General features: G+C 41.2%; 1 protein-coding gene across 4 annotated transcripts in view; it reads right to left on the bottom strand.

Annotated features, from left to right (window-relative positions):
- Nucleotides 1-15013: 15013 nt before the first annotated feature.
- Nucleotides 15014-21885, bottom strand: part of rnf44 (ring finger protein 44) — a 137335-nt gene continuing 130463 nt past the window's right edge. For all 4 annotated transcript variants that reach the window (XM_052014563.1, XM_052014564.1, XM_052014566.1 and 1 more), the window contains one exon: nucleotides 15014-16418. In XM_052014563.1, coding sequence (XP_051870523.1) covers nucleotides 16356-16418 — 63 coding nt within the window. In that variant the 3' untranslated portion in view covers nucleotides 15014-16355. The remainder of the gene's footprint in view (nucleotides 16419-21885) is intronic.

Below are 21885 nucleotides of genomic sequence, written 5' to 3'. Positions count from 1 at the left end.
AAAAGGGTGCAGAATTTCATGAAAAGAACACCTCTCCAACTGTTAAGCACGGGGGTGGATCAATCATGCTTTGGGCTTGTGTTGCAGCCAGTGGCACGGGGAACATTTCACTAGTAGAGAGAGGGAAGAATGAATTCAATGAAATACCAGCAAATTCTGTAAGCAAACATCACACTGTTTGTAAAAAAAAAGCAGAAGATGAAAAGAGGATGGCTTCTACAACAGGATAACGATCGTAAACACACCTCAAAATCTACAATGGACTACCTCAAGAGGCACAAGCTGAAGGTTTTGCCATGGCCCTCACAGTCCCCTGACCTAATCATCATCGAAAATCTGTGGATAGACCTCAAAAGAGCAGTGCATGCAAGACGGCCCAAGAATCTTACAGAACTACAAGCCTTTTGCAAGAAAGAATGGGTGAAAATCCCCCAAACAAGGATTGAAAGACTCTTAGCTGGCTACAGAAAGCATTTACAAGCTGTGATACTTGCCAAAGGGGGTGTTACTAAGTACTGACCGTGCAGGGTACCCAAATTTTTGCCTCGGGCCTTTTTCCTTTTGTTTTGTTATTTTGAAACTGTAAAAGATGGAAATAAAAAAGTAATCTTGCTTAAAATATTAAAGAAATGTGTCATCTTTAACTTTACGCCTTTTGGAAATCAGGTCATCTTTTACTCTCAGCTATTCACAGTAACAAAGTTTGACCAGGGGTGCCCAAACTTTTGCATGCCACTGTAAATGTGAATTTATTTCTATAACTCCTGAACAACTTTCTAAGTAACAGTAGCGCACAATTAAGACTATTGGCAGGCTGATAAGGGTCACTGTTACAAGTTCAATAATGCTGTAGATGAATGAACTTCAGTGGTCTATTTGATTGTTGAAGGCATGACATGGTGGATATTATACCAGGCATTTTCTCCCATCTTAGACATTCGTGTAATTTGTAATTTACACTTGGAGAACTGTAGGGTATTGTGTAGAGAGAGAGACAAGACAGCAGGATTAAAGCTGCAACTTGGAATGTAGCCCCTTTGAGTGAAATTATGGATGTTCACAGTTGATAGATTTCTTTAGATGGTTTATACTTTCACTGTTAAGTTCTCAGCAATGTACTATGTGGAAAGCGTACCTGGTAAGATAATAGCCCAGGTTTTGCTGAATTGCTGGCATTTCTCAGCATAAAAGCCATTAAGTTGAGGGACATTTGTTTGAATGTGCAAGTTTAGAACTTGCTGGCCTTGCTCCCTCAGTATTTCCCCACCTCCTTCACTGGATGCAGTCTGCTACTGGACTTTCTTTTGAAATCTAGTGATGGAGCAGGGACTTTGAGATTCCTTACACTGGGCTGGGGAATGTCGGGTAAGTTATAAATGAGCTACATTTTAATTGTTTGTTCAGTTTAAAGTTTCTCATTTTAATTTGTTTTTGACTTTTCATTTTCCTTGACAGCTTTGATAGACTCCAAAGCTAGAGGCGGGGCTGTGTCATCTATCAAAGGTTTCCAGAAGGTTGTATGGACCACCTGTTGTGTTGCTCAGGGCTCTGCTGCCTTGTGGCTTTGCTACTTGCTCCAGGACTGTGTGGTCCAGTGAAATTGACCTTCCATATCAAATTAACAGTTCAAGGAATGCAGTATGTAGAGGGGCGGGTCTAAGCTGTGGTCCCAAATTGGGGAAAATCAAGGCCTATTTACAATGGTTTTTGTAGTGCTGAATCTCACTTCCTGAATAATTTGTGCTTGCAGGTTTAAGAAAATTACAAATATTGGCTGCTGATTCATTTCTGAAATGGTAAGTTCCGTTAAAACTACTGGAATGAATACACATTCTGAATATTAAACAACATAAATTAATAGAAGCTACCCAAGACTTCTACTAAATTGTAGACCACTGTGGCAAAAGTTAAACCAGGGCAGGACGTACACAGTGAATAGTAGGGCCCCAGAGAGTGTGTTGAAGAGCCAGAACTAGGAATACATGTACTGTACATAGTTGATTGAAAACAGCAACATGGGTGAAGAAGGCAATAGGGTATGCTTCCCTTCATCAGCCAAGGCATTGAGTACAGGAGTTGGGACATCATGTTGCAGGTGTACAAGATGGATAGGCCACAGTTGGACTATTGTGTGCAGTTCTGGTTGCCACACCACAGGAAAGATGTGATTAAGCTAGAGAGGGTGCAGAAAAGATTCACAAGGATATTTTCAGGACTGGAGGGCTTCAGTTGTAAGGATGGGCTGGGCCTGTTTTCCCTGGAGCAAAGAAAGCTGAGAGGTGCCATGATAGAGGTATGAGAGACATAGATAGGGTAGATAGCCAGAGTCTGTTTCCCATTGTAGGAGTGTCTAAAACTAGAGGGCATAGGTTTAAGGTGAAAGGGAGGAGGTTTAAAGGGGAACTGAGGGGTAATTTTTTTTTTCACACAGTAGTTGGTATCTGGAATAAGCTGCCAGAGAAGGTGGCAGAGAAAGGAACATTAACAACATTTAACAGGCATCTGGACAGATACTTGTATGAGCAAGGCATAGAGGGATATGGAATTAATGCCAGTGGGTTAGTATAGATGTGGTGGGCCAAAGGGCCTGTGTCGTACAACTCTATGACTCTTTTTAAAAAAAAACCAAAATCACCATTTAAATCTGGTAAAGCAAAACCAACATGCTTGTTTTCAAATTTAATTTAGTTCCCAAGCAGAATTCTTCATTGCACCTGCAGTAAAGCAAGTATGAGAGAGAAATTATTTTAATGATCCCTTATTCGGCTCAATGTTCTATTAGCTGAGCCATTAAACCTTGGAAGATAATTTCACTGTTAAATAAAAATTATCCCAGGTTTCAACTGAGGTTTTTTTTAAATAAAATTATTTAGATTGGTGATCTAAGGATTCTTTTAAAAATGCTATAATTTGTTCATCTGTGGTGAACATAGTGGTAGTTGATTGAGAATTAGAATGTCAGTTGGTAAAACTGAGTTTTGGTAATTCATAGAAGAGCATTTGTGTCAGCTTCAACAACAAAAATTGTTTAATCATTAGTAACATACGAATGTGAAGCAATGTCAGCAAAATGTCCCTTTCAACAGACACATGCAGTTTTTTAAAAAAAAGCTGTCATTATACAACTGGGAGTACATGATAAAAGTTGTAGGATGCATTCAATTATGTAGGTTGCAGGGAAAAAGTGCATCAATGATGCTGGAAAAACAGAATTATGTGTGGAAGGGCCTGCTTTAAGTTCCTGAGGGATAATTTCTCCCAGAAATGAATGTTGGTGTGACGTAACCTGAAATAAATTGCTCCTATGCTTGATTTGTGTATCAACAAAAGCAGGCACAAATTACTCCCAATTCTAGGCTCATGTATCTAACACCTAAACTCTTCCCACCACTTTCAAGGATTTGTGAAGATAATCTCAGCTCACTACCCAAACCCTTCACTGCATCATCCTCCCATCCTCTTTGAAGTTGCACCATTTAGTTAGTTGCATTTTATCACTCTTCCTCCAAAATCAACGATTTCACATTTCATGCTGAACAATTTGCTGTTCATTTCGTTGATCAATTGCTCAAAGTATATTACCAATTTTCTCATTGTTTATTACACTTTAGAGTTTTATTTCATCTGCAACCTTTGAAATTATGCCTCTTCTATATGCATTGTATAGAAAGAACAACGTTCCCATACCAAACAGTGGTCCCTTTCGTCCAAACAGCTGTTCACCATTGCTTTGTGTCCATTAGCCAGATTTATTTACATGCACCACTGCCTGTTCATTGGAATCATATGACCTCCAAATTTGTTAATCCCCAGTACTGAGCATCACTCCGTCATCCACCTGAAAACTGGGTTTGGATCCCAGTCCCCTCTCTTTGTCCCCCACCCCTCCAACCCCACTTTCAGCTGTGATATTCTGTGCATAAGCTATCTAAACTTCCATACTATATTTCACCCATGTTTGCAATTTTCTACCTCCCAGTAGGTTGTGGAGGCAAGATCATTAGAGGTATTTAATGAGGAAGTAGGTACACTTTTGAATGATCAGAGAATTGAAGGCTTATGGGAAACTGTCACTGAAGATGAGATCAGGTTTTGTGTAGATCAGCCATGATCGTATTAAATGGTGAGGCAGGATTGAGGGGCTGAGTACCCTACTCCTGGTCCTATTGTGTTCTTGAATAAAACATCATTTTACCTTGGATCATGGTCACTTCTCACTTGAAGGCATTCAACTAACGCTGTATATACGTGGGACTCATTTATATGGATTTCTCACACCAGCTCCAGGTTCCCAATGTTATTTTCCTTGTAAAAGTGTTGGAGGATCCACAAGATGGAGATTGAGCCACAGGAAATAAAACTCAATCCAACTAGACCTTTGGCATTTTCCAGGCAACTGAGCTGGGGTTGGGCAGTGAGAATGACAGAACACCTGTAGTTTTTGGAGAAGACATAGTTGAACATATCTGACTGGTTTTTGGAGGCAGATTTTTTTAAAAAAAGGTTTTGTTTGTTATTTGGATACAAGTGAATCAAGATTGAATAGTGTAATGGATATTGTGTTTTTGTACATTTAAAATGTAACTTGCATAAAGTTGCAAGATTTTTTCACTACATTTGCAGTGATTTCTTTTAAAATTGAAATTCTTTAGTTTCTAAATTGATTAAAAACTTTTAAATTCATCAAGAGCATGGAATAAGACTGTTTTGTATCCATGTAATTGGCACTTGGTGGAATTTTGTGCCAGTCAATATTTAAACAAGGAACAAAGTGCAAATCCTTTTGGAAAATTAAGAATCTAATTGCTGTGGAATTCAAACTTTTGTTTCAATTCCCCTTGAGAGTCAAGGAAGGATGCACTATTCTGCCAAGACTTATTTTTAGTCTTTTAATGTTTATTTTGTAAAGACAAGTATTTTAGTTTACCCAAGCTATGTCAGATATCACCAAATTACTTAAGTTCATCTTTACCATTTTGATTTTCACATGGATAGTATTGTTAAGTTTAAAGATCTTTTCTTGAGGTACCTAGGGAACCAATGTTCTGAAAAAGCTTGTAAGCTAATTTGCAAGCTTCAGTAAGCTTTGAAATTCTTTGGCAGAGGCAGGAAACTAGAGTGTTTTTTCCAAAACCTATCTAAATTTAAACATGCAGTAATATCTAATTTTAAAGTTTTGTTTCAATATTATTATTGCCCTAACACTGCCTAGTGCCATACTACAGAAGATAATTTCTTCTAATCATTTGCAATCTGGTTTTATTTTCACTAACAGTGACTACACTTAGTGAATTATTAGCTATAAAATATTGTTAGACTTTATTGACTGTAATGTATTGAACATAAAACAATGACATTATGAAAATCCTATATAAATGTGTATTCCTTTTGTTTCAATCAAAGCTCGTCAGACGCTTGTCTTGAAAGTCAGTGAACTAGCATTTTTTTTTGCTAAACTCAATATTTCCAAATTACCTTTTGTTTTAAAGTTGTTAGAACAACTAACATTGAAGTCCTTAAAACATGGTTTAAAAAATGAACTTTAGTTGAAGTTCATAGAATTTCTGGTGGTGACCAGATATAAACTTAAGTTTTAGATTAATGGATAAATCTGGAAATTAATGGTCAATTTTTGATTTTTTTCTCTCTACCTTGTTGGAAAGTATCAAATAATACACACAAATGTGGATATTAAATGCTACATTTAACATTATATTTCAAACACAAGTCAATTTCAAAAGGTGATGAATGGAGAAGGAACACTGAATAAAACAAGAATATCCAACATGCCAACCTGCATGTAACACTGGAAACCCCCCAGTTTCTCCACTCTCTCTCTAATTCTGTTTGCATCCACATTTGGGTGAGTTAAGAATTTCTCTGATTAAATTTTGGAAAGATCAAAACTGCCGTCTTTGGTCCAGGCTGTGACAAGCCACCAACACCACCCCACTACATACCACAGTCCAAGGCTGAATTGGACAATGTTGGTGTTGCACAACTGTGCAAAACATATCTGGCCCATCATAACCACCCTACATTGCCCTGGACCAGTAGCTTGTCTACACCCCTAGCTCAGTTGCAGCTGAAGCCCTTCCCATGCTTCTGTTATATCTGCACATTTTTTTAATGCATTAAAAGAACATAAAGAAATAGAAGCTGGAGTGGTCCAATTGACCCCCTCCTTCCTGATCCTGCTTCCTCCTTCCTGATTCAATAAAATCATGGCTGGTTTTTTTTAATCAAGGAGTGCTAGCCCCTTAACCCTTGTTGGATATATTAATATTAAAGGGATCATGTTCTCTTGGGTAAAGAATTCCTAAGAGTCACTGCTTTCTATCCTGAAAGGCTTCTCCCTTGTTTTGAGACTGTGACTCGATTTGAGCCACCCAAGCCAGAGGAAATATCCACTCTACATCTACTCTGCCGAGCCCTTTGAAAATATACTGTGTTTCATTGATACTCCCTCATTCCTCTAAACTCAAGGGAACATAGGCCCAGTTTATTTAATATCTCCTTAAACTGCATCCGTGCCCAAGCCATGGAAGAAATTTGGTGAATCTTTGTCCCTCAATTGCAATTGTACTTTCTTGGGTAGGGAGACCAGACCCACACACAATATTCCAGGTGCCGTCTCATCACGACCTTGTACTATTGTGTACCCTTTACACTTGACTTCTACTGCAAGAGGATTTGAACACAATGCCATTCCAACTGTCTGTACATGGAGTTTTAAAGCAACACGTTGTTCAGGAGTACTTAAAATATCTGATTGTTGGTGACATTTTAGTTTTGATTTTAAACAGATTTTCATTATTTTTCAAATCTTGCATTGTTACTAACAAGTCTTATATCATTAATGGAACAGAGAGAAACATTATTTCAAACTTACAACTTCACTTAAGAAGCCAGACTAATGAATAATGACTTGCATTGTCTTGGTACATTTTGTGATATTCAGAGTGTCACAAACAATTAAAACAGGTGCTGAGGAACTCTTCGAAGAGGTCCAAATTAAGGATTGCCTTGAAGTGAATAAGTTAGGGAGGCAAGAGGTTCAGGCTGAAAACTGGGGCCTAGACAGCTGAATATACAGCTCTGAAGTTCAGGCAATCGTGGGAGTTGCAACAAGAAATGGGATATTGACAAAAATAGTTAGGATACAAAGTAGAAATTTACGTTATTATGTTTTAAATGTGCCAAAACAAATCCCAAAGGTATTTTGTTTGCTGGTTCTCAATGGTTAGTTTCTTTACAAGTTGGTTACATAGTTAACTAAGGCGATCATGAGAAAATGGATTTCAATCTACCTGCCTAGAACCCAAGTTACAGAATTCCTTGCTTCAATTTCTTACCTCCCCACCTTTCCTAGTTAGACAGAACTTTGTTTTATTAGCCCATAGTCAACACTTTTTCTTTTTCAATATTTTTATTAATTCCAAATAAAAAATACAAAGTACATGAAACAAAGGAAAAAACAATGTTACAAAATAGATTGTATTGAATCACACTTGAAATCACAATACTTCATATTAATAAATAATTAAAAATGCTTGGGAACATGATCTGCAGATTTCAATTTCTGAGGAAACTTGGAATCAAAATTTTAAACTGGTTAATACTTCATCATTATGTGCGCGTCACTCCCTCCTTCAATTTAAAGTGGTCCATAGACCTCACCTGTCCAAAGTAAAGTTATCATGTTTCTATTCGGATACATCTCCTTATCGTGACAAATGCAATAATGGAGCGGCTTTAATTCATGTTTTGGTCATGTCAGAGTTTGGAAAAATACTGGATAGAGGTATTTCAAACCTTGTCTATGCTTTTTAAAATAAATTAAGCCAAATCCTTTAAGTGCATTATTTGGGATTGTTGGAGAAAAAGATATAATTCTGGAGATTTCTGATATACATATTGGCTTTTATTTCTGTTATAGCCAGGAGGGCTGTGTTGCTTAAATGGAAGGAAATTACTCCCCCCACTCATGTTCAATGGTTACCGGATGTTATGTCATAGCTAAAGTTAGAGCAGATCCATTTCTCAGTCAACACTTTTTAATGATGCTTCTAATATCATCAAATGTAGCAAGGCTCTGTATTATCCAAATTATTTACTAGCCTGTTTTTATTAAAGCGAATTAGATTTGAAAAAGTGATTTTTTTTTTCTGTGTTGTTTCATTTACAGAGTCATAATACTGATCTGCAATTGGCAACTTGAGTTAATGAAAATACAATACATGCCTTTTATACTTGGGTCCTGAATCTACATGTTGCATCCCACAAAGAAAACTTGAGTACTCCTGAAATAAAGTATATTTGACAAAAGTGTCAAAAATCCTCTATGAAGTTTAACAATTTATTTTTAGGCATCACATTTTTGGAAAGATGTGAAGGCCTTAGAGGCACAGAAGAGATTTACTGGAATAATCCAAAGGCAGGGAAGAGGGATTTGAATTACATGGATAGAGAGGAGAAACTGAAGTCATTCTCCTCAGGAAAAGAGGCGGCTGTGAGGGGACCTGATAGAGCTATTTAAAATCACTAAGTATTGGGACAGAGTAGATGGATACTGTTCACACTGGTGAAGAGATGAGAAAGAGGGCATAGGATAAAGCTGAGTGGCAAAAGAAACAAAAGTGACAGGAGAAAACACACAACAAATGGTTAGGATCTGGATTGCACTGCTAGGGGTAGGATTGGAGATGGATTCGATTGTGGCACTCAAAGTGGAATTGGATAAGTACTTGAAAGAACTTGCAAAACTATGAGGAGAAAGCATTGGAATGGGAGCAGCTAGATTGCTCCTGTATTGAGCCAGTCTAGACTCGACGGGTCCAATAGCCCATCACTTCTTTGAGATTCTGAGCACAAATATTGGTGTTTAAAAGTTAATTGCAGGTATTGCTGCAAATGGTAAAGTTAAGGTTTCTGGTAAAGGATGGAAAAAAATGTTTGAATCAAATGATGGCACCACAAAAACAAGCAAGGCATCAGGCAATTACATAATTCAGCACTGACTATGGCTGATGTGATGGATGGAAGCAATTGTGCAGATAAAATAGGGATATGTTAAGACACAGTTGAAGCAAACAGTGGTCCTGAAGGTGATATTAGTAGTTCCAAGAGGTCATTTGTTGCAGAATCCTAATTGGGAAAACATTTCCTGCAATCATAACAATTTTCCTTTCAACACAGTGGCTTAGAAGTAAGTGCATCGTGTCCACTAGCACTCTGTATTTGTAGGGGTTCCTCAGGAACAAGTCAATATTTGCACACGGTCATTTCAATATTTGTAAATCACTACCACAAATAAAGCTTTACTCAGTTGTAGCAGGTCAGGTGGAGTGCTTTATGGGTTTCTTATGGCAATAACATAACTCACTTTTGTGGATTGCAGGTACTCATTAAAGTGTTGGAAAGATTAGCCATTGAGCTTTTTTGCAGTGAGTTTGAGGGTTGGGTTATGGGAGAGAAGGACAATGGGTAAAGAGATCTATGGATGTGGCTCGAAGTCTTGGGTGAAGAAATGGTGATAAATTCATAGATAAACTAATCTTGCTTAAATGTGGAAACTTATCATTTTCACAGTGGGACTTTAATACATCTATTCATGGTAGGAATTCCGGGACTGCATGCATGAAATAGAAAATAGTCAAAGAGAGTGACAAATATATTTGAGCTCATAGCCACTAAAAATAAACTATTTGACCTAAAAGTATTTGGAGTACTTCGACTGAAATGTAAAATGCAATCATGCCAGAATATAGTTCACAAGATCACAAGACAAGGGAGCAGAAGCAGGCCATTCGGCCCATCGAGTCTGCTCCAAGGAAAGGGAAATAGAAATGAGAAATGGGGAATGGGGGAAGAAGAAGAAAAAACTATTCTAATCCCAATTTCCAGTCTTATCCCCATATCCCTTGATATCCTGACTATTTAGATATCTATCTATCTCCTCCTTGAACGCCCCCACTGATCTGGCTTCCACTGCTGTACGTGGCAAGGAGTTCCACAAATTCACCACCCTCTGGCTAAAGAAATTTTTCCTCATCTCTGTTTTGAAACTGTACCCTCTAATTCTAAGATTGTGCCCTCTGGTCCTGGACTCACCCACCAAGGGAAACAGCCTAGCCACATTTACTCTGTCCTTTCCTATCAATATTTTAAATGTCGCTATGAGGTCCCCTCTCATTCTTCTGTACTCCAGCGAGTACAGTCCAAGAGCCGACAAACGCTCCTCATACGTAAGCCCTTTCATTCCTGGAATCATCCTCGTAAATCTCCTCTGAACCCTCTCCAACGTCAACACATCCTTCCTAAGATGTGGGGCCCAAAACGGTGCACAATATTCCAAATGAGGCCTCACTAGTGCCCCGTAGAGCCTCATTAACACTTCCTTACTTTTATACACTATACCTCTCGAAATAAATGCCAACATAGCATTCGCTTTCTTTACCACCGATCCGACCTGGTGGTTAACCTTTAAGGTATCCTGCACGAGTACCCCCAAGTCCCTTTGTACTTCCGTGCTTTGGATTTTCTCTCCTAGATAATAATCTGCCCACTTATTTCTGCTTCCAAAGTGTACAACTGCACATTTCCCTACATTGAATCTCATCTGCCATTTCCTTGCCCATTCTCCCAAACTGTCTACGTCCCTCTGCAACCTTCCTATCTCTTCAATACTCCCTACTCCTCCCCCTATCTTGGTGTCATCCGCAAACTTGGCCACTATTCCATCATCCAAATCATTAATGTACAAGGTAAAAAGGAGCGGTCCCAACACCGACCCCTGCGGCACACCACTAGTAACTGGTAACCAACCAGAACGAGATCCTTTTATTTCCACTCTTTGCTTCCTGTCAACTAGCCAATGCTCCACCCATTCTGTTATCCTACCCGTAATTCCATGACCTCTCATCTTATTAATCAGTCTCTTGTGAGGCACCTTATCAAAGGCCTTTTGAAAATCTAAATACACAACATCTACCGCCTCTCCCTTATCCACCTTACCTGTGATTTCTTCAAAAAACTGCAATAGGTTGGTCAGGCAGGATCCTCCCTTCACAAAACCATGTTGGCTAGGACCTATCCTGCCCTGCGCCTCTAGGTATTCCGTAACCCTGTCTTTGAGGATAGATTCCAATAACTTTCCCATCACTGACGTCAGACTAATAGGTCTGTAATTTCCTTTATGCTGCCTCCCACCTTCCTTATACAACGGAACTACATTTGCGACCCTCCAGTCCTCCGGAACCACGCCGGAATCTATCGATTTCTGGAAAATAATCGCCAATGCCTCCGCTATCTCTAAAGCTACCTCCTTCAGAACCCGGGGATGCACCTCATCTGGTCCGGGAGACTTATCAGTCTTTAGTCCATTTAGTTTTCCTAGCACCTTCTCCCTAGTAATCTTAACTGAACTCAATTCCATTTCGTGAGACTCCTGACTAACCGGCACATTGCTGATGTCCTCCACGGTGAAGACCGATGCAAAATATTCATTCAATTCCTCTGCCATCTCTCTATCGTCCATTATAATAGCTCCTGCACCGTTATCAATTGGTCCTATATCAACCCGTGTCTCTCTTTTACACCTTATGTATTTAAAAAAACTCTTAGTATCCTTTCGAATGTTATCCGCCAACTTCTTTTCATAATTCATCTTTTCTTTCCTAATGACCTTCTTAGTTTCTCTCTGCAGGTTTTTAAAAGCTTCCCAGTCTTCTGTTTTCCCACTAATTTTTGCTTCTTTGTACGCCGCCCCTTTTGCTTTTATTTTAGCCTTCACCTCTCTCGTTATCCACATTTGTGCCTTTTTTCCATTAAAAACCTTCTTTTTTCTTGGAATATATCTATCCTGCAATTTCCTTATTTCCTGTAGAAATTCCTTCCATTTCTCCTCTGCCGTCCCTCCAGCCAGCTTACTCTTCCAATCAATTAGGGCCAACTCCTCTCTCATACCATTGTAATTTCCTTTATTCCACTGAAATATCGATACACCAGTTATCAGTTTCTCCTTCTCAAACTTGAAACTGAACTCAATCATATTGTGATCACTGGTTCCCAGTGGTTCCTTTACCTTTAGTTCCCTAATCACCTCCGGTTCATTACACAGCACCCAATCCAAAACAGCCGATCCCCTGGTGGGCTCTTCAACAAGTTGCTCTAGAAAAACGTCCCTTAGACATTCCACAAACTCACTCTCCTGAGTACTACTGCCTTGCTGGATTTCCCAGTCCACCTTCATGTTAAAATCCCCCATAATTATCTTCACATTGTCACTCTGGCACGCTTTTTCTATCTCAAACTGCAACTTATCGTCCACTTGCTGACTGCTATTAGGGGGCCTATATATGACTGCTACTATTGTCCTTTTACCCTTGCTATTCCTTAGCTCCACCCACAAGGATTCCACCTCCTCTGACCCAATGTCCTTCCTTTCTATCGATTTTATATCACTACTAAGCATCATGGCCACACCTCCCCCTCTGCCTACCTGCCTATCCTTCCTATACACTGTGTACCCCTGGACATTCAGTTCCCAATCACATCCATCATAAAGCCATGACTCGGTGATTGCCACAATGTCGTATTCATTAACCTGTAGTTGTGCCACTAGGTCATCTACTTTATTCCTAATGCTACGTGCATTTAAATACAGTACGTTTAGTCCGGTATCTGCTATTAATTTTGTTGTACTTCTATTGTTCAGCAGATTATCCTGACTTTCCACCTGTCTATCCTTCTTACCATCTTCACTACATACTACCTTAGACATTGTCCTATATATCTCATCCCCTATCCTAACATTCTGTATCCTAACATCCTGACTTGTTGTACTTCTCACCTGCCTGTCCTTCTTGCCATCCTCATTGGACTTGTTTCTATAAACTCCCTCCTTTACCTTAGCATCTTGTAACCTAACATCCTGGTTTCCATCCCCCTGCCAGATCAGTTTAAACCCTCCCCTACAACTAAATCAAACATTCCCACCAAGATATTGGAACCTCTGGAGTTTAGGTGCAACCCATCCTTAGCGAATAGGTCATGCCTCCCCCAAAAAAGGTCCCAATTATCCAAAAATCTGAAGCCCTGCCCCCTGCACCAGTCACTCAGCCACGCATTCATCTGCCAGAGCTTTCTATTCTTCCTATCATTGACACGTGGCACAGGTAGTAATCCTGAGATTACTACCCTTGAGGTCCTACTTCTCAACCTTCTCCCCAATGCCTTGTATTCCTCCTTCAGGACCCCTTCTCTTTTTTTTTACCTATGTCATTGGTACCTACATGTACCAAGACTTCTGGCTGCTCACCCTCTCTCCTCAGAATATTCTGGACCCGGTCCGTGATATCCCGTACCCTGGCACCAGGGAGGCAACACACCATCCGAGACTCATTGTCGGTATCGCAGAATCTGCTATCCGTACCCCTTACTATCGAATCCCCAATAACCACTGCATTTCGCTTCCTCCGCTGGACCACAGTACCAGGCACGGTGCCAAGGTCCCGGTTGCTGAGGTCTTCCTCTATCAGGTCATCCTCTCCAACCGAATCTAAAATGAGATATCGGTTTTTGAGGGGGACCGCCACAGAGGTGCTGTCTACAAACTCTTTATAACTCCTATCTATTTCCTGCTCGCTCTCCCTAACCAACCGAAGGTCATCGAGCTGCAGCTCCAGACTCTCAATCCGTTCCTTGAGGAGCCGCATCTCGGTGCACTTTGCGCAGATGTAGTTATCGGGGAGTCTGGTAGTCTCCCAGGGTCCCCACATCTGACACTCCAAACATAAGACCAACCCTAGATGCATCTTGCTGAATACCACTGAGTTCAACAAATAAACTAATAACTTACCCCCTCTCTATTAGTCTCGCCTCTTTCCCGCTCTCGCCGAAGCCCGTTGAGCCAAAGCCTAACCCACTCTGCTCCCTCTCACTCAGCTGCCCGCTCCGACGCTGCCCGCTAGATATGTTGGTCTGCTATTTAAATCGCCCACGTGCTGCCGAGTGATGTCACGCGCCTGCGCAGTCACTTGCCGCTATCCCGAACGCTAGAAAGAAGAAAAAAAAATCGCTCCTCGTTAATTTCCGGCACTCTCCGCTCTCTGGTCACTAGAAAGAAAAACTGAGGGTCAAGCCAGATCAATAAAGCAGTTGTCTTAACAAGTAGCAATCAGGTTGTTAATCTGCAAATGCAGTCTGTAAGTTTACCACATGCTCTCACCACTTCCTCCGATCCTTCTGACTGTCTTCCACTCCAGTCCTCAGCCTCCGCTCATGTGAATGTTGACACTAATGTGCGCTCTGCAGACTCTTCCATTAGCTCGAGCAGGTGCCACCTGACACGCCACGCAGGTGGGTAGTTTGGGAATTGGTGTGCTCCTTCCACTGCTTAAGGTGGACTTCTGTGGTCCGTAGATGCGTGGACGAGGTTTTCAATGCCATCTTTCAATGCAATGCTGCTTCTCCACATCTGAGCGGTCATGGGCCAGAAATTTCCAGGGGGGTGGGGGGGCGGGGTGAATATTGCGATTTTTTTTTTGCTGGGAGCATTCGAGAACATCCTCTGTGCTCTGTCAGAGGAAAACATGCAAGGATGTTCTCAAAAGATCTTGAGAGATGCTCTTGAAGTCTATAGGCATCAATCAAAACTGGATTAAACTGGATTGTTCAAAGAAAATTGCATTTAAAGGGAGCCCTTGAAGACCTTGGGGAATGGCTAAATGATTAAAAGCAATTGAAAAGGAAAAACAAAAAATGAAATGTTGTACTGCTGTTCTGCAGCAATTATAGCAGTAAATGGTATATATTATTATCATCTATTTATAACTTACTTAGAAGAGGCAGTAAAAGATACTTTCATGTATACACAGGACAGCATAGTGATGTGCCCATGATTCAGTTTTGTGCTGTCAATCAACAACATGAACCAATTTACTTTCCTGCAGACATGGTATCAGTAGTAAATTCTCAAGTTGGAAAAATGAAATTCAGCCATGAAACATGGTTATATTGGTATACATCATACATTTATTAGTGAACAACCCTCTCAAATCAGCCACAACAATAAAAAATGATTGCACTACCTGGTAAAGCATAACTAGCAACTTTCATAAAAAAAGTACAAATCTGTTAAAAATTTTGTCTCTGAAACAATTTGGTTTACAGATGTATAATACATTATAACTAGTTATGTTAAATGCTACAACAATATGATTCAAATGGGATGAAAACACAAAATGTTTAGCATCAGAACCATTTCCTATATATATATTAGCAAATTTCAAATACATACATGGCAAAATGAGGTAACTGTAACTGTGCAAGTACCAAAGCAAAAATCTTCCTAACACAGAACACAGGGCCCTGGCCCCTGGCCAATGGCTCTCCTACAGAGTCCACGGTCCCTTAGGTCAGGACTAATTAAAACAGTAAACAATCCACTATCCCACCACATAAATCATTGGTAAACAATTGGTGGCATCTACAGAGCAATCAACAACCACAAATCCTAAAATAATTTAGCTGCTTGGAATAATTTTTGCACCACAAAGGCTGTGAGCTTAGGTATGTGTGCAGTACAGTGCATGGCAGTAATAGCTGAGCACAGATTCCCACCCCCACCCACAGCTGGATAGAGCTAGTCATCACCAGTCCAAGCTGGCTGGACACGCATGCATATGTGCACATTAAATATTTTCCCTCCTCTATAATCTTTCACTCAAACACATTCACGCACTGTTATTCATGCAAACAATACAGGAAATATTTTGGAAGTGGTTAGGATAGTGTGTGCAAAGGCACACAGGAGAACTAGACCAGTGTATGGTACAAATACAAGAAAACATGGATAGGTACATTCAGACATTACAGGGATAACATACAGACACACGCGCGCGCACATACATCTCAACCATCCTACTTCGCTCCATCAGTACAGTATGCTGGAGGGTTTATTGGGCTGAGTACCCCATCGTCTTCCACCTACTGTTTCTTTTCGAGCATATGATGAAATCACAACCCCTCGAATTTCGTGTCAATACTTGGAATGATCATACAAACTATAAAATGTTAATACACATCAAAATACACGCAGGTTAAAATCTTTGGAGTTTGGAACACAATGTTAGTACAACACAACTCCATAACTGTTTCTAAGCGAAGATACTAGGTGTTTGCTGAAGTCATCAAATCGCACGGTGCAAACAGAGGTAACAGGACTCCAGATAAGATCCTAGATTGCTGTTGTTCAAGGGGAAGGCTTAAGGTAACACGGATGCGTGGGTGAACATTGTGCTCCCCCCACGTCACCTAGGTAACGTCTTCAATATTGTGCTGCGGAAATGGCTTTACTCTAAATCTCGGTGAACTTCAGAAGCATCGGCTCGACAGATAGGACATGTACGATTGGTCTGGGTAAAGAAGAAAAAACATTACTTTTGCTACTACAATTACTGCAAAACAAGCATATTTACTAAAATCAATGGCTAATGAAAACCAGTAATTTCTTCACAATGAACGGCATGGTAGAAGTTCAGTCAATTAGGATGCTCTTCTGATAGCTGTTCAGAAGGATACACTGTCTAATGTTTCATTGAACTACAGAGATATATTTTCCACGGTGAGACAATAGCCAAAGCACACTCAGGTACACATTGCAACTTGCCTCTATAAGTTTAATAGCAGAGCACTCAATGAAAGAAATGAAATTGATCATAACCCAACAGATACAATAGGGAATCAATGAGTACAGGAATAGTGCCAAAGATTGAGAGCATCAAAATGCAGTGTCAATTCATTAAAGCAGAAAAATAAGCCAGAAAACTACAGATGCAGGAGCTAGGTGTTAAAATGGAGTAAGAATAATAGAATGCATCAGAGAAGAGAATGAAATCTCAACAAAAGACTATGATCTCTATTGGCTTTATGGGTAGAACTAGTTTGATAAGATCTACCAGATATTTTCCCCCCCCCCAGAATACAAGTGTTAGCTGACAAAGGAAAATCTAACTGATTCAATGTAACTTGAAGACCAAGTCAGACAGCACCCCAGTCCCCCAAACAAAAAAGGATGCAAGGATTGCAATAATTGACATGGGTCTATTAACTGCAATATGGGCAGCATGGTACCTGCTCATGACAAGGATTTCAGCATCCAGCCAGTTCAAAGCATGCCCAATGTCGGCTGAGACATCAGCAGGGACCAGTGTTGTTAAAGTCAGGTTTGTTGCTTAAGTCTAGCTAAGTTGCTCAAAAAAAGTATGGTTATTATTTGAAGGGGATGTAGGAAACAATAAGTAGAGGTACAATGAGAGAGAAACCTTACTGAGATTTTCAGATGCTTTGTTGAGGTGGTGTAAAGTGGGAATAATATTCTGCATCAGCACAGGGTAAGGCAGACCTCCAAATACAGTTAGGAGGCAATGGTGTAGAGACTTACTGTGGCCAATGTCAAGAGTCAATTCCCGATGGCCTGGAGGCAGTATTCAGTTGCAAAGAGTTCAATGATCTCACACAAGCTGCATATCCTAACGAGTTCAAAACCAGCCTCAGACTGCTCAGCTCATCAGCACCCATCACTCAACCCACCCCAGCGCTACTAACCATCTCCATCAACCAGGACTTACCACCCATCCCTGCTGCAAGTCACAGACCCGCATTTCACAGCATGCACACACTGCCAGCTGTTCGACCAGCAGCACCGAATCATCTGCACACATTGTATGATGCACTATTTTCCCCATTCTAGACGGACAAGTCAGTGCACAACTTGAATTAGCAGAATCTGTTCAGAGAGGGGCTGTTTATCTCAATCCCGACAGTGAAAAGTGTGCTGGGTATTCTGGGGACAGCTGCTGCTGAAACCACAACCAACAAGAGGGACGGAATTCTTGGCAGTGACAAGATCCCCTGACCTAAACTTCCTTCGCACATCCCATCTCCTCATTAATCCACACTCTCTTACCGACAGTGCTAATGTAGCACAGAATAGAAAAGCAGAGAAATGGGATGTGCATGTAGTGAGGCCAGGCATGGGGGACACGCACACATAAAATTCCACTGTGGAGGAAGGAGGCGAGGACACTGGCAGCACAATGGTGCGGCAGGTAGTGCTGCTGTCTCCCAGATCCAGTGACCCCAATTGACTCCCAACCTCTGGTGGAGTCTGCGTGATATATGCACCCATGAGGGTTTTCCCTGGGTGCCCTGGTTTCCGCCACAGCTGGTTGGTAGGTTAAATGATTGCTGTAAATCAGCTCTTGCGTGGGTGGTTGTTGGGAGAATTGGGGGGGGGGGAGGTGTCGGGCGAGTTAATGGGCATGTGGGAAACAACAGATTACAGGGAGCTAAATGGGGAATGGGATTGATGGGATTGCTCTAACAGTAGGAACTGGAGAAACTTTACTGAAGGCTCCCGATGAGCATGCTGGATGGGAAGCCTAAGAGAACGTCCGTGGGGTAGGCACGGTAGTGTTGCGGTTAGCAGAATGCTATTACAGTGCCAACGACCCGGGTTCAATTCCAGCCGCTATCTGTAAGGAGTTTGTATGTTCTCCCCGTGTCTGCGTGGGTTTCCTCCGGGTGCTCCGGTTTCCTTCCACATTCCAAAGACGTACAGGTTAGGAAGTTGTGGGCATGCTATGTGGGCGCCGAAGTGTGGCGACACTTGCGGGCTGCCCCCAGAACACTCTACGCAAAAAGATGCATTTCACTGTGTGTTTCGATGTACATGTGATTAATAAAGAAATCTTATCTCATATGAAGCAGTTTGGCACCAACTTCATTCTAGACTTTGTGCTCAGCTTAAGAGACCATTCCTTTCCAGCAGGGAAATGGTGGCTAATTCTATTCAAACAGGGCCGAGTCACTTTCACTGCAGCATAGCCAGAGGGTACCGAATATTTGAGTGCTGCAGTGCACACTCAGTGCTGCCGTCATGGCTGTGGATTACAAGCCAAAAGGAAGCTGTGGGGTGCCACAACAATCCACCCTCCACAGGACTGAAGGTTTAACGAGGCTCTGCCCAGCGAGCCTGGTAGAAGCTCCATGCAATACAAACCAGCTGACGTCTCCTAGTAGGAAGATGACCTCCTACTGCAGGTCCCCCTACTCTGCCGTCTACTGCTCCTTGCTGTTGCCTGTTGGCCATCTGCTGCTTCCTGTGCCAAGATGGTGCAGTTCAGAGCATGCTTTGAACTGCACGTGTCATCTTCAACAGCATCTGCCTTTGCCTCCACACATTCAAGAGCCTTCCTCCGGTCACGTTGCAGTTGTGGCAAAGCACAGTAATAGGAAGCAGCAAGACAGGTCCTACAGAACGGCTCTCGGGAAAATTAGCAGATTTGTATGTGCAGTATGCATGATTTCATTCCTAGCTGTAGATAAAATAGATAAGACCTTTATAAGACACATGTACATCGAAACACACAGTGAAATGCATCTTTTTGCGTCGAGTATTCTGGGGGCAGCCCGCAAGTGTCGCCATGCTTCCAGCGCCAACATAGCATGCCCACAACTTCCTAACCTGTACGTCTTTGGAATGTGGGAGGAAACCGGGGCACCCAGAGGAAACCCACTCAGACACAGGGAGAACGTACAAACTCCTTACGGACAGCGGCCGGAATTGAACCCGGATCACTGGTGCTGTAATAGCGTCACGCTAACCGCTACACTTTTAGATGGGAATGTTTATGTTTTGGTGACATTTACTTCAGCAATGTGGCTACATGGGGAGTGTGATGGCCAGTGACAAAAATGTGGGTGTGTGGCGAATGAGAAATCTGGCTTGCAGGTACTCGTATTGCATTTGGATGAGAATTTCAGACCGGTTGGGACAAAAAAGTCTGTATGGTTCATCCTTCCTTCCCCCTTGCTCTTGTTTTTGCACCATGGCTGCTTTGTGTACAGCTGGAAGCAAGTACTGTTCCCTCCTGATCACAAGGCTGCACAGGATTCTGCGGGCGACAACAACTCTTGAGAGCCGTTTTGCTGAGCACTGCAGGGCATTTCCAGAACGGTGCAGCAAGCAGGTGGAACACTGGATTGGATTTGGGTGGCACCATCAACTTATTGTTCACGTATCTGCGAGGGTTGTACACAAAATTCATCAGTAGAGAACCCTCTTCACCCTGCAGCCACTATTTGGTTTAAATGCCACAGAGCGGAAGACATTGGGACTGGTGACAAGATCTGCATGATTCGTTCCTTATAGTTGCATACCATCTGGACAATTAGGATGAGGAAAACTGCTTCTGTTCTGGTATAGAGCAAAGTTAATACACGGTGCCCACAATGTGTGCAGTCAAAAGCATTTGCACCAAAAGTAAGCCTGCAATTGCAGGAAAACTATGACTGAGTGATAAATTCCAGTCAGGAAATCTGCTCCTTTTGAGGATGTGTAATGGAGTGATTTATATCTACCTCAATGAGCAGAGGGTCTCAATTTCACATCTATTCTGAAGGGAAGCAACTCCAGAACACAGAACTCAGCACTGAACTGTTAATTGGCACACGTGGTCATATCCAGGAGGGGTCTTGAGCCCACAAACTTACTTCACTACATAACCCAAGATCTTAAGGAGCATACTGATCAACTCAATCCCCAACATACACCCAAGGTCAATACAAATCCTAGGGTATGTGAATGTAGATTCAAACTTAGGCAAAAATAGGTGGGTGCAATTAAAAGTACAACTTGTTCATACACAGAGTAATGAACATAGTAGGACATCCTATTTGGAGGGAGACGATATAAATAGGGGGCAGTGGATACATCTTTGGCAGTCAGGACTACTGAAAGTTGGAAGTAATAAAGTTGGGCAGGAAGCTGGTGAAATGCTATCAGGGCTGACATGGTTTTGCAAATTGTCTTTTCCAAGACAGATGAATCCTATTTTTGTCACAAATTGTACAATGGATTGCAAATACAAGTCATCAGCAGGTGGCCCTCATCATCCTGTAACCAACCATTGGTTTAAGTGGATCTAAGTTAAACTAAATGATGAACATATCGCAGGTAATTATGGTCCCATGCAGTTTGCTTGATTTGACTTTGAGAGTCAGAAATCTTTTCCTTCCCCTTGCAGCAACCCCTCCCCATCAAGAATATTACAATACTGGATGGTTACAATATTGTCGATCTCCAAGGCTGGCTTGCATTTCTATCTAAATAGCAGAATTATTTAGATAGAATTATTAGAAACATTTTGAAAATTATTAGAAAATTATTTAGATAGAATTATTAGAAACTCTGTGGTCAGAGTTAGAAGAGGTCAGTACTTCAAAACAAAGATTACCCAAGGCTCTCACTTCCCATTGTACAAGATTCTAACCTGGAAAAATCCATGTGGAGTTAAACAAGGGCAGGACCAATGCACCCTCCCTTTCTTCTAAATTTAATATCAAACTAACGAATGATAGCTAAGCTCCCATTATGAAGAATGGCCACTTGGACAGGTAGCTGCTGTCCATACACCATGCCTCAGCCAGAATCAATGCTTTCCAGAGAGGATGAAAGCCGTGAGAAAAATGATCTGTATTTGGGATAACAAATAATCCTGAATACAAACCTGTAACTTATAAAGTGCTATTCACTGACAACGTAAAAAAAATTGAGCTGGCATATTTCAAACAACTGTGTACATCTAAACTGCACAGCACTTAAAACTCACTCAGCACATTCCTCACAATACTGAAACTTTGAACTACCATGCAGAAATAGGTTATGTAATCAGATTTTGAAACATATAATAATCATTTACCATTACACACAGATAGCACCCTTAGGAACTTAAAAATGCACAGGCATGCCACAGGACATTTAACACGAAGAATGTATCTCCCATGGCATCACATCTGCCTAGCCAACTCTGCAATGCA

The sequence above is a fragment of the Pristis pectinata genome, chromosome 4, assembly GCF_009764475.1.
Source record: "Pristis pectinata isolate sPriPec2 chromosome 4, sPriPec2.1.pri, whole genome shotgun sequence".
In the NCBI taxonomy this organism is placed as follows: domain Eukaryota; kingdom Metazoa; phylum Chordata; class Chondrichthyes; order Rhinopristiformes; family Pristidae; genus Pristis; species Pristis pectinata.
Note: the sequence above shows the minus strand (reverse complement) of the source record. Positions and strands in the feature narration are given on the sequence as shown.